This window comes from Saccoglossus kowalevskii, chromosome 1 (genome assembly GCF_978046115.1).
Source record: "Saccoglossus kowalevskii chromosome 1, keSacKowa6.1, whole genome shotgun sequence".
Classification (NCBI taxonomy): Eukaryota; Metazoa; Hemichordata; class Enteropneusta; family Harrimaniidae; genus Saccoglossus; species Saccoglossus kowalevskii.
Genome location: NC_140641.1, coordinates 42,995,077 through 43,007,485, shown reverse-complemented (window position 1 = coordinate 43,007,485; position 12,409 = coordinate 42,995,077). Strand labels below are relative to the sequence as shown.

General features: G+C 35.1%; 1 protein-coding gene across 1 annotated transcript in view; it reads right to left on the bottom strand.

Annotated features, from left to right (window-relative positions):
* The window catches only part of LOC144352906 (beta-galactoside alpha-2,6-sialyltransferase 2-like), a 31,930-nt gene extending 23,459 nt beyond the window's left edge, over positions 1 to 8,471 (bottom strand). Inside the window, exons 1-2 of the mRNA XM_085498015.1 lie at positions 7,880 to 8,471; positions 7,583 to 7,779 (exon numbers count right to left, since the gene is read on the bottom strand). Of these exons, the coding sequence (XP_085354141.1) occupies positions 7,583 to 7,779; positions 7,880 to 8,471 (789 nt within the window). The remainder of the gene's footprint in view (positions 1 to 7,582; positions 7,780 to 7,879) is intronic.
* Between the last annotated feature and the right edge of the window lie 3,938 nt (positions 8,472 to 12,409).

Here is a 12,409-nt window from a genome sequence, read left to right as displayed (position 1 = left end):
GTAAACTCAACTTACTCTAGATAGTCTGTCAATGTAAAGTCAACTTACTCTGGATAGTCTGTCAATGTAAAGTCAACTTACTCTGGATAGTCTGTCAATGTAAAGTCAACTTACTCTGGATAGTCTGTCAATGTAAAGTCAACTTACCCTGGATAGTCTGTCAATGTAAACTCAACTTACTCTAGATAGTCTGTCAATGTAAAGTCAACTTACTCTAGATAGTCTGTCAATGTAAAGTCAACTTACTCTGGATAGTCTATCAATGTAAACTCAACTTACTCTAGATAGTCTGTCAATGTAAAGTCAACTTACTCTGGATAGTCTGTCAATGTAAAGTCAACTTACTCTAGATAGTCTGTAAATGTAAAGTCAACTTACTCTAGATAGTCTGTCAATGTAAAGTCAACTTACTCCAGATAGTCAGTGAATGTAAAGTCAACTTACTCTGGATAGTCTGTCAATGTAAAGTCAACTTACTCTAGATAGTCTGTCAATGTAAAGTCAACTTACTCTGGATAGTCTGTCAATGTAAAGTCAACTTACTCTGGATAGTCTATCAATGTAAAGTCAACTTACTCTAGATAGTCTATCAATGTAAAGTCAACTTACTCTGGATAGTCTGTCAATGTAAAGTCAACTTACTCTAGATAGTCTGTCAATGTAAAGTCAACTTACTCTGGATAGTCTATCAATGTAAAGTCAACTTACTCTGGATAGTCAGTCAATGTAAAGTCAACTTACTCTGGATAGTCAGTCAATGTAAAGTCAACTTACTCTGAATAGTCTATCAATGTAAAGTCAACTTACTCTGGATAGTCTGTCAATGTAAAGTCAACTTACTCTAGATAGTCAGTCAATGTAAAGTCAACTTACTCTGGATAGTCTGTCAATGTAAAGTCAACTTACTCTGGATAGTCTGTCAATGTAAAGTCAACTTACTCTGAATAGTATGTCAATGTAAAGTCAACATACTCTGGATAGTCTGTCAATGTAAAGTCAACTTACTCTAGATAGTCAGTCAATGTAAACTCAACTTACTCTGAATAGTCTGCCAATGTAAAGTCAACTTACTCTAGATAGTCAGTCAATGTAAAGTCAACTTACTCTAGATAGTCTATCAATGCAAAGTCAACTTACTCTAGATAGTCTGTCAATGTAAAGTCAACTTACTCTAGATAGTCTATCAATGCAAAGTCAACTTACTCTGGATAGTCTGTCAATGTAAAGTCAACTTACTCTAGATAGTCAGTCAATGTAAAGTCAACTTACTCTGGATAGTCTGTCAATGTAAAGTCAACTTACTCTGGATAGTCTATCAATGTAAAGTCAACTTACTCTAGATAGTCTATCAATGTAAAGTCAACTTACTCTGGATAGTCTATCAATGTAAAGTCAACTTACTCTAGGTGGTCAGTCAATGTAAAGTCAACTTACTCTGGATAGTCTATCAATGTAAAGTCAACTTACTCTGGATAGTCAGTCAATGTAAAGTCAACTTACTCTGGATAGTCAGTCAATGTAAAGTCAACTTACTCTGAATAGTCTATCAATGTAAAGTCAACTTACTCTGGATAGTCTGTCAATGTAAAGTCAACTTACTCTAGATAGTCAGTCAATGTAAAGTCAACTTACTCTGGATAGTCTGTCAATGTAAAGTCAACTTACTCTGGATAGTCTGTCAATGTAAAGTCAACTTACTCTGAATAGTATGTCAATGTAAAGTCAACATACTCTGGATAGTCTGTCAATGTAAAGTCAACTTACTCTAGATAGTCAGTCAATGTAAACTCAACTTACTCTGAATAGTCTGCCAATGTAAAGTCAACTTACTCTAGATAGTCAGTCAATGTAAAGTCAACTTACTCTAGATAGTCTATCAATGCAAAGTCAACTTACTCTAGATAGTCTGTCAATGTAAAGTCAACTTACTCTAGATAGTCTATCAATGCAAAGTCAACTTACTCTGGATAGTCTGTCAATGTAAAGTCAACTTACTCTAGATAGTCAGTCAATGTAAAGTCAACTTACTCTAGATAGTTTATCAATGCAAAGTCAACTTACTCTAGATAGTCTGTCAATGTAAAGTCAACTTACTCTGGATAGTCTGTCAATGTAAAGTCAACTTACTCTAGATAGTCTATCAATGTAAAGTCAACTTACTCTAGGTGGTCAGTCAATGTAAACTCAACTTACTCTAGATAGTATGTCAATGTAAGTCAACGTACTCTGGATAGTCTGTCAATGTAAAGTCAACTTACTTTAGATAGTCAGTCAATGTAAACTCAACTTACTCGGAATAGTCTGTCAATGTAAAGTCAACTTACTCTAGATAGTCTATCAATGCAAAGTCAACTTACTCTAGATAGTCAGTCAATGTAAAGTCAACTTACTCTAGATAGTCTATCAATGCAAAGTCAACTTACTCTGGATAGTCTGTCAATGTAAAGTCAACTTACTCTAGATAGTCAGTCAATGTAAAGTCAATTTACTCTAGATAGTTTATCAATGCAAAGTCAACTTACACTAGATAGTCTGTCAATGTAAAGTCAACTTACTCTGGATAGTCTGTCAATGTAAAGTCAACTTACTCTAGATAGTCTATCAATGTAAAGTCAACTTACTCTAGTTAGTCAGTCAATGTAAACTCAACTTACTCTAGATAGTCTATCAATGTAAAGTCAACGTATTCTGGATAGTCTGTCAATGTAAAGTCAACTTACTCTGGATAGTCTGTCAATGTAAAGTCAACGTACTCTGGATAGTTTGTCAATGTAAAGTCAACTTACTCTAGATAGTCTGTCAATGTAAGTCAACTTACTCTGGATAGTCTGTCAATGTAAAGTCAACTTACTCTGGATAGTTTGTCAATGTAAAGTCAACATACTCTGGATAGTCTGTCAATGTAAAGTCAACTTACTCTAGATAGTCTGTCAATGTAAACTCAACTTACTCTAGATAGTCTGTCAATGTAAACTCAACTTACTCTGGATAGTCTGTCAATGTAAAGTCAACGTACTCTGGATAGTTTGTCAATGTAAAGTCAACTTACTCTGGATAGTCTGTCAATGTAAAATCAACTTAATCTAGATAGTCAGTCAATGTAAAGTCAACTTACTCTGGATAGTTTGTCAATGTAAAGTCAACTTACTCTGGATAGTCTGTCAATGTAAAGTCAACTGACTCTAGATAGTCCGTCAATGCAAAGTCAACTTACTCTGGATAGTCTGTCAATGTAAAGTCAACTTACTCTGGATAGTCTGTCAATGTAAAGTCAACTTACTTTAGATAGTCAGTCAATGTAAACTCAACTTACTCGGAATAGTCTGTCAATGTAAAGTCAACTTACTCTAGATAGTCTATCAATGCAAAGTCAACTTACTCTAGATAGTCAGTCAATGTAAAGTCAACTTACTCTAGATAGTCTATCAATGCAAAGTCAACTTACTCTGGATAGTCTGTCAATGTAAAGTCAACTTACTCTAGATAGTCAGTCAATGTAAAGTCAATTTACTCTAGATAGTTTATCAATGCAAAGTCAACTTACACTAGATAGTCTGTCAATGTAAAGTCAACTTACTCTGGATAGTCTGTCAATGTAAAGTCAACTTACTCTAGATAGTCTATCAATGTAAAGTCAACTTACTCTAGTTAGTCAGTCAATGTAAAGTCAACGTACTCTGGATAGTTTGTCAATGTAAAGTCAACTTACTCTAGATAGTCTGTCAATGTAAGTCAACTTATTCTGGATAGTCTGTCAATGTAAAGTCAACTTACTCTGGATAGTTTGTCAATGTAAAGTCAACATACTCTGGATAGTCTGTCAATGTAAAGTCAACTTACTCTAGATAGTCTGTCAATGTAAAGTCAACTTACTCTAGATAGTCTGTCAATGTAAACTCAACTTACTCTGGATAGTCTGTCAATGTAAAGTCAACGTACTCTGGATAGTTTGTCAATGTAAAGTCAACTTACTCTGGATAGTCTGTCAATGTAAAATCAACTTAATCTAGATAGTCAGTCAATGTAAAGTCAACTTACTCTGGATAGTTTGTCAATGTAAAGTCAACTTACTCTGGATAGTCTGTCAATGTAAAGTCAACTGACTCTAGATAGTCCGTCAATGTAAAGTCAACTTACTCTGGATAGTCTGTCAATGTAAAGTCAACTTACTCTAGATAGTCTGTCAATGTAAAGTCAACTTACTCTAGATAGTCTATCAATGTAAAGTCAACTTACTCTAGTTAGTCAGTCAATGTAAACTCAACTTACTCTAGATAGTATGTCAATGTAAGTCAACGTACTCTGGATAGTCTGTCAATGTAAAGTCAACTTACTCTAGATAGTCAGTCAATGTAAACTCAACTTACTCTGAATAGTCTGTCAATGTAAACTCAACTTACTCTAGATAGTCTATCAATGCAAAGTCAACTTACTCTAGATAGTCTGTCAATGTAAAGTCAACTACTCTAGATAGTCTATCATTGCAAAGTCAACTCACTCTGGATAGTCTGTCAATGTAAAGTCAACTTACTCTAGATCGTCAGTCAATGTAAAGTCAACTTACTCTAGATAGTTTATCAATGCAAAGTCAACTTACTCTAGATAGTCTGTCAATGTAAAGTCAACTTACTCTGGATAGTCTGTCAATGTAAAGTCAACTTACTCTGGATAGTCTGTCAATGTAAAGTCAACTTACTCTAGATAGTCTGTCAATGTAAAGTCAACTTACTCTAGATAGTTTATCAATGCAAAGTCAACTTACTCTAGATAGTCTGTCAATGTAAAGTCAACTTACTCTAGATAGTCTGTCAATGTAAAGTCAACTTACTCTAGATATTTTTTCAATGCAAAGTCAACTTACTCTAGATAGTCTGTCAATGTAAAGTCAACTTACTCTGGATAGTCTGTCAATGTAAAGTCAACTTACTCTGGATAGTCTGTCAATGTAAAGTCAACTTACTCTAGATAGTCAGTCAATGTAAAGTCAACTTACTCTAGTTAGTCAGTCAATGTAAACTCAACTTACTCTGGATAGTCTATCAATGTAAAGTCAACGTACTCTGGATAGTCTGTCAATGTAAAGTCAACTTACTCTGAATAGTCTGTCAATGTAAAGTCCACTTACTCTGGATAGTCTGTCAATGTAAAGTCAACGTACTCTGGATAGTTTGTCAATGTAAAGTCAACTTACTCTAGATAGTCCGTCAATGTAAAGTCAACTTACTCTAGATAGTCTGTCAATGTAAAGTCAACTTACTCTAGATAGTCTGTCAATGTAAAGTCAACTTACTCTAGATAGTCTATCAATGTAAAGTCAACTTACTCTGGATAGTCTATCAATGTAAAGTCAACTTACTCTGGATAGTCTGTCAATGTAAAGTCAACTTACTCTAGATAGTCAGTCAATGTAAAGTCAACTTACTCTGGATAGTCTGTCAATGTAAAGTCAACTTACTCTAGATAGTCTGTCAATGTAAAGTCAACTTACTCTAGATAGTCTGTCAATGTAAAGTCAACTTACTCTAGATAGTCTATCAATGTAAAGTCAACTTACTCTAGTTAGTCAGTCAATGTAAACTCAACTTACTCTAGATAGTATGTCAATGTAAGTCAACGTACTCTGGATAGTCTGTCAATGTAAAGTCAACTTACTCTAGATAGTCAGTCAATGTAAACTCAACTTACTCTGAATAGTCTGTCAATGTAAACTCAACTTACTCTAGATAGTCTATCAATGCAAAGTCAACTTACTCTAGATAGTCTGTCAATGTAAAGTCAACTACTCTAGATAGTCTATCATTGCAAAGTCAACTCACTCTGGATAGTCTGTCAATGTAAAGTCAACTTACTCTAGATCGTCAGTCAATGTAAAGTCAACTTACTCTAGATAGTTTATCAATGCAAAGTCAACTTACTCTAGATAGTCTGTCAATGTAAAGTCAACTTACTCTGGATAGTCTGTCAATGTAAAGTCAACTTACTCTGGATAGTCTGTCAATGTAAAGTCAACTTACTCTAGATAGTCTGTCAATGTAAAGTCAACTTACTCTAGATAGTTTATCAATGCAAAGTCAACTTACTCTAGATAGTCTGTCAATGTAAAGTCAACTTACTCTAGATAGTCTGTCAATGTAAAGTCAACTTACTCTAGATATTTTTTCAATGCAAAGTCAACTTACTCTAGATAGTCTGTCAATGTAAAGTCAACTTACTCTGGATAGTCTGTCAATGTAAAGTCAACTTACTCTGGATAGTCTGTCAATGTAAAGTCAACTTACTCTAGATAGTCAGTCAATGTAAAGTCAACTTACTCTAGTTAGTCAGTCAATGTAAACTCAACTTACTCTGGATAGTCTATCAATGTAAAGTCAACGTACTCTGGATAGTCTGTCAATGTAAAGTCAACTTACTCTGAATAGTCTGTCAATGTAAAGTCCACTTACTCTGGATAGTCTGTCAATGTAAAGTCAACGTACTCTGGATAGTTTGTCAATGTAAAGTCAACTTACTCTAGATAGTCCGTCAATGTAAAGTCAACTTACTCTAGATAGTCTGTCAATGTAAAGTCAACTTACTCTAGATAGTCTGTCAATGTAAAGTCAACTTACTCTAGATAGTCTATCAATGTAAAGTCAACTTACTCTGGATAGTCTATCAATGTAAAGTCAACTTACTCTGGATAGTCTGTCAATGTAAAGTCAACTTACTCTAGATAGTCAGTCAATGTAAAGTCAACTTACTCTGGATAGTCTGTCAATGTAAAGTCAACTTACTCTAGATAGTCTGTCAATGTAAAGTCAACTTACTCTGGATAGTCTATCAATGTAAAGTCAACTTACTCTAGATAGTCTGTCAATGTAAAGTCAACTTACTCTGGATAGTCTATCAATGTAAAGTCAACTTACTCTAGATAGTCTGTCAATGTAAAGTCAACTTACTCTAGATAGTCTGTCAATGGAAAGTCAACTTACTCTAGATAGTCTGTCAATGTAAACTCAACTTTCTCTAGATAGTCTGTCAATGTAAAGTCAACTTACTCTAGATAGTCTGTCAATGGAAAGTCAACTTACTCTGGATAGTCTGTCAATGTAAAGTCAACTTACTCTGGATAGTCTGTCTGTGTAAGGTAAACTTACTCTACTACGGTAATGTCCACTCACTCTGCGTATGTTGCCAATGTACTGTCATGGCCAGGTGCACTTAATTTGAATAAGGTGTCATTATAAGTATTACAATTACTCTGAGCAAGTTGTAAAATTGAGGTCCACTTACTGTGGATAAGTTACAACTGTTAGGTCTACTTGATATTGATATCTTGTCATAGTCTGGATACGTTATCACGTAAGTTTCTCTCAAATTTGGTGTGTGTTACTAATAGTTACACTTACGTTGTATAGCTTATCACTGTAAGGCCCATTACTGTAGAGAGATTGCTAATATAAGCTACACTTACTATCACTATAAGAATAAGTTTCCATTGCAAAATTAGATAACTGTGGATAGGTTGTCACTGTAGTAACTCTGGATAGATTCACATTGTAAGAGCCAATCTGTCTGTATTTGTAATGCAATGTTCACTTACCCTATATAGGTTACCATTGTAAGGTCCTGTCCACCACATCAACAATGTAGTATTGTGGAACATGCTGTCTGATCCATCAGCGTAATCAGAGAAACAAACATCACCATTAATAATGCGGAATGTTGTCTTTTCACCTACATCTTTCTCAAAACCATCGGTGGGGGCACTGTTGAATCTTACTACAGCATCATGAGAATCTTCAAATGGAAATGCACCTCATTAAATCAAATAAATAAATTTAGCAAACTTCATTAAAATCGTGTTTGCAAAAGTAGTATTGTATCTTCTAAATATTACCTATTTCCTTCCCAAAGCTGCTTCCGCTCATGAAGATGGAGCTGGATACGACGGCACATCGTTCATATCGATACTTTTCATAAATAGATTGTTCTGGGAAGTATTTTGCTAGTCCCATTTCCTTGAACGGTACTGTATCTTGTCCTAGTACAATTGGTAATGCAAGTTTAACTTTACACAGAACGTTATTTTTAGTAAGTGTTCCATCAAACTTCCCAAGTGGATATTTCACTCCATGAGTGTTTAGTAACGGAATAGCGTAACTGTTGTCAAATTGTTTATCATAAGCTTCAATTGATTTTTTCAATTCAGCGTTTCTGAGGTCCGGAAGAGTAATTTTAAATTTTGTACCCGAAATATTGTTCGAATATGTGACAGCTTCAACTTGTATCTGTTTCGCCCTTGTTAAATCTTTAGTAGATTTAGCCCAATCATCTGTGACTTTCTCTTTGCAATTAGTACATGAATACAAGACAAACACGTGAACATCTGGAATTTTTGTGAATTGGTACATAAAATGTACTGCTATAAGTAAAGCAATAACAGCAATAATGCGGACTGGCGAACAGTATTTTTTAATATAGTACTTCATTGCTGTAAAACCAGAGTACGTTGTCAATCCATCAACACGTGTACATCTTATTGGATATCAGGTCAAATAACAATATAGTACATTTTCCCCAGAAGACGTCGCAATCATATTCATCGCAAAATGCATGGTTATATCATCGTTCAAAGGCACATCTGAATTAAAAGTGAATATTATTAAATCATTTGTTAGATTCAAGATTGTAGATAACGAATCATTTTTAATATTCAGTGTGAAGCACATTATAAAGGAACCATGGAATATATTGTCATATAGTAGTTAGCGATGAGAGCGATTTTATGTCTTACTGATAGTGGGAAGTATGTACGATGTGTATGTTGTGTATCACTCTTAGCGATGAGAATGAAGGTTGTCTCATTGTTAGCGATGAAAATGAGTGTTGTGTCTTATTTTTAGCGATGATAATGAATGTTGTGTTTCACTATTAGCAATGAGAATGAATGTTGTGTCTCATTGTTATTGATGAGCATGAATGTTGTGTCTCATTGTTAGCGATGAGAATGAATGTTGTGTATCATCGATAGCGATGAGAATGAATGTTGTTAATCATTGATAGCAATGAGAATGAATGATGTGTCTCATTGTTAGCAATGAGAATGAATGTTGTGTCTCATTGTTAGCAATGAGAATGAATGTTGTGTTTCACTGTTAGCGATGAGAATGAATGCTGTGTCTCATTGTTAGCAATGAGAATGAATGCTGTGTCTCATTGTTATTGATGAGCATGAATGTTGTGTCTCACTGTTAGCAATGAGAATGAATGTTGTGTCTCACTGTTAGCAATGAGAATGAATGTTGTGTCTCATTGTTAGCAATGAGAATGAATGCTGTGTCTCATTGTTATTGGTGAGCATGAATGTTGTGTCTCACTGTTAGCGATGAGAATGAATGTTGTGTCTCATTGTTATTGATGAGCATGAATGTTGTGTCTCACTGTGAGCAATGAGAATGAATGTTGTGTCTCATTGTTAGCAATGAGAATGAATGTTGTGTCTCATTGTTAGCAATGAGAATGAATGCTGTGTCTCATTGTTATTGGTGAGCATGAATGTTGTGTCTCACTGTGAGCAATGAGAATGAATGTTGTGTCTCATTGTTATTGATGAGCATGAATGTTGTGTCTCGTTGTTAGCAATGAGAATGAATGTTGTGTCTCATTGTTCTTGATGAGCATGAATGTTGTGTCTCACTGTTATTGACGAGAATGAATGTTGTGTCTCATTGTTATTGACGAGAATGAATGTTGTGTCTCATTGTTATTGACGAGAATGAATGCTGTGTCTCATTGTTAGCAATGAGAATGAATGCTGTGTCTCATTGTTATTGATGAGAATGAATGTTGTGTCTCACTGTTAGCGATGAGAATGAATGTTGTGTCTCATTGTTATTGATGAGCATGAATGTTGTGTCTCGCTGTTAGCGATGAGAATGAATGTTGTGTCTCATTGTTCTTGATGAGCATGAATGTTGTCTCACTGTTAGCGATGAGAATGAATGCTGTGTCTCATTGTTATTGATGAGCATGAATGTTGTGTCTCATTGTTAGCGATGAGAATGAATGTTGTGTCTCATTGTTATTGATGAGCATGAATGTTGTGTCTCACTGTGAGCAATGAGGATGAATGTTGTGTCTCATTGTTAGCAATGAGAATGAATGTTGTGTCTCATTGTTAGCAATGAGAATGAATGCTGTGTCTCATTGTTATTGATGAGAATGAATGTTGTGTCTCACTGTGAGCAATGAGAATGAATGTTGTGTCTCATTGTTAGCAATGAGAATGAATGTTGTGTCTCATTGTTAGCAATGAGAATGAATGCTGTGTCTCATTGTTATTGGTGAGCATGAATGTTGTGTCTCACTGTGAGCAATGAGAATGAATGTTGTGTCTCATTGTTATTGATGAGCATGAATGTTGTGTCTCGTTGTTAGCAATGAGAATGAATGTTGTGTCTCATTGTTCTTGATGAGCATGAATGTTGTGTCTCACTGTTATTGACGAGAATGAATGTTGTGTCTCATTGTTATTGACGAGAATGAATGTTGTGTCTCATTGTTATTGACGAGAATGAATGCTGTGTCTCATTGTTAGCGATGAGAATGAATGTTGTGTATCATCGATAGCGATGAGAATGAATGTTGTTAATCATTGATAGCAATGAGAATGAATGATGTGTCTCATTGTTAGCAATGAGAATGAATGTTGTGTCTCATTGTTAGCAATGAGAATGAATGTTGTGTTTCACTGTTAGCGATGAGAATGAATGCTGTGTCTCATTGTTAGCAATGAGAATGAATGCTGTGTCTCATTGTTATTGATGAGCATGAATGTTGTGTCTCACTGTTAGCGATGAGAATGAATGTTGTGTCTCATTGTTATTGATGAGCATGAATGTTGTGTCTCACTGTGAGCAATGAGAATGAATGTTGTGTCTCATTGTTAGCAATGAGAATGAATGTTGTGTCTCATTGTTAGCAATGAGAATGAATGCTGTGTCTCATTGTTATTGGTGAGCATGAATGTTGTGTCTCACTGTGAGCAATGAGAATGAATGTTGTGTCTCATTGTTATTGATGAGCATGAATGTTGTGTCTCGTTGTTAGCAATGAGAATGAATGTTGTGTCTCATTGTTCTTGATGAGCATGAATGTTGTGTCTCACTGTTATTGACGAGAATGAATGTTGTGTCTCATTGTTATTGACGAGAATGAATGTTGTGTCTCATTGTTATTGACGAGAATGAATGCTGTGTCTCATTGTTAGCAATGAGAATGAATGCTGTGTCTCATTGTTATTGATGAGAATGAATGTTGTGTCTCACTGTTAGCGATGAGAATGAATGTTGTGTCTCATTGTTATTGATGAGCATGAATGTTGTGTCTCGCTGTTAGCGATGAGAATGAATGTTGTGTCTCATTGTTCTTGATGAGCATGAATGTTGTCTCACTGTTAGCGATGAGAATGAATGCTGTGTCTCATTGTTATTGATGAGCATGAATGTTGTGTCTCATTGTTAGCGATGAGAATGAATGTTGTGTCTCATTGTTATTGATGAGCATGAATGTTGTGTCTCACTGTGAGCAATGAGGATGAATGTTGTGTCTCATTGTTAGCAATGAGAATGAATGTTGTGTCTCATTGTTAGCAATGAGAATGAATGCTGTGTCTCATTGTTATTGATGAGAATGAATGTTGTGTCTCACTGTGAGCAATGAGAATGAATGTTGTGTCTCATTGTTAGCAATGAGAATGAATGTTGTGTCTCATTGTTAGCAATGAGAATGAATGCTGTGTCTCATTGTTATTGGTGAGCATGAATGTTGTGTCTCACTGTGAGCAATGAGAATGAATGTTGTGTCTCATTGTTATTGATGAGCATGAATGTTGTGTCTCGTTGTTAGCAATGAGAATGAATGTTGTGTCTCATTGTTCTTGATGAGCATGAATGTTGTGTCTCACTGTTATTGACGAGAATGAATGTTGTGTCTCATTGTTATTGACGAGAATGAATGTTGTGTCTCATTGTTATTGACGAGAATGAATGCTGTGTCTCATTGTTAGCAATGAGAATGAATGCTGTGTCTCATTGTTATTGATGAGAATGAATGTTGTGTCTCACTGTTAGCGATGAGAATGAATGTTGTGTCTCATTGTTATTGATGAGCATGAATGTTGTGTCTCGCTGTTAGCGATGAGAATGAATGTTGTGTCTCATTGTTCTTGATGAGCATGAATGTTGTCTCACTGTTAGCGATGAGAATGAATGCTGTGTCTCATTGTTATTGATGAGCATGAATGTTGTGTCTCATTGTTAGCGATGAGAATGAATGTTGTGTCTCATTGTTATTGATGAGCATGAATGTTGTGTCTCACTGTGAGCAATGAGGATGAATGTTGTGTCTCATTGTTAGCAATGAGAAT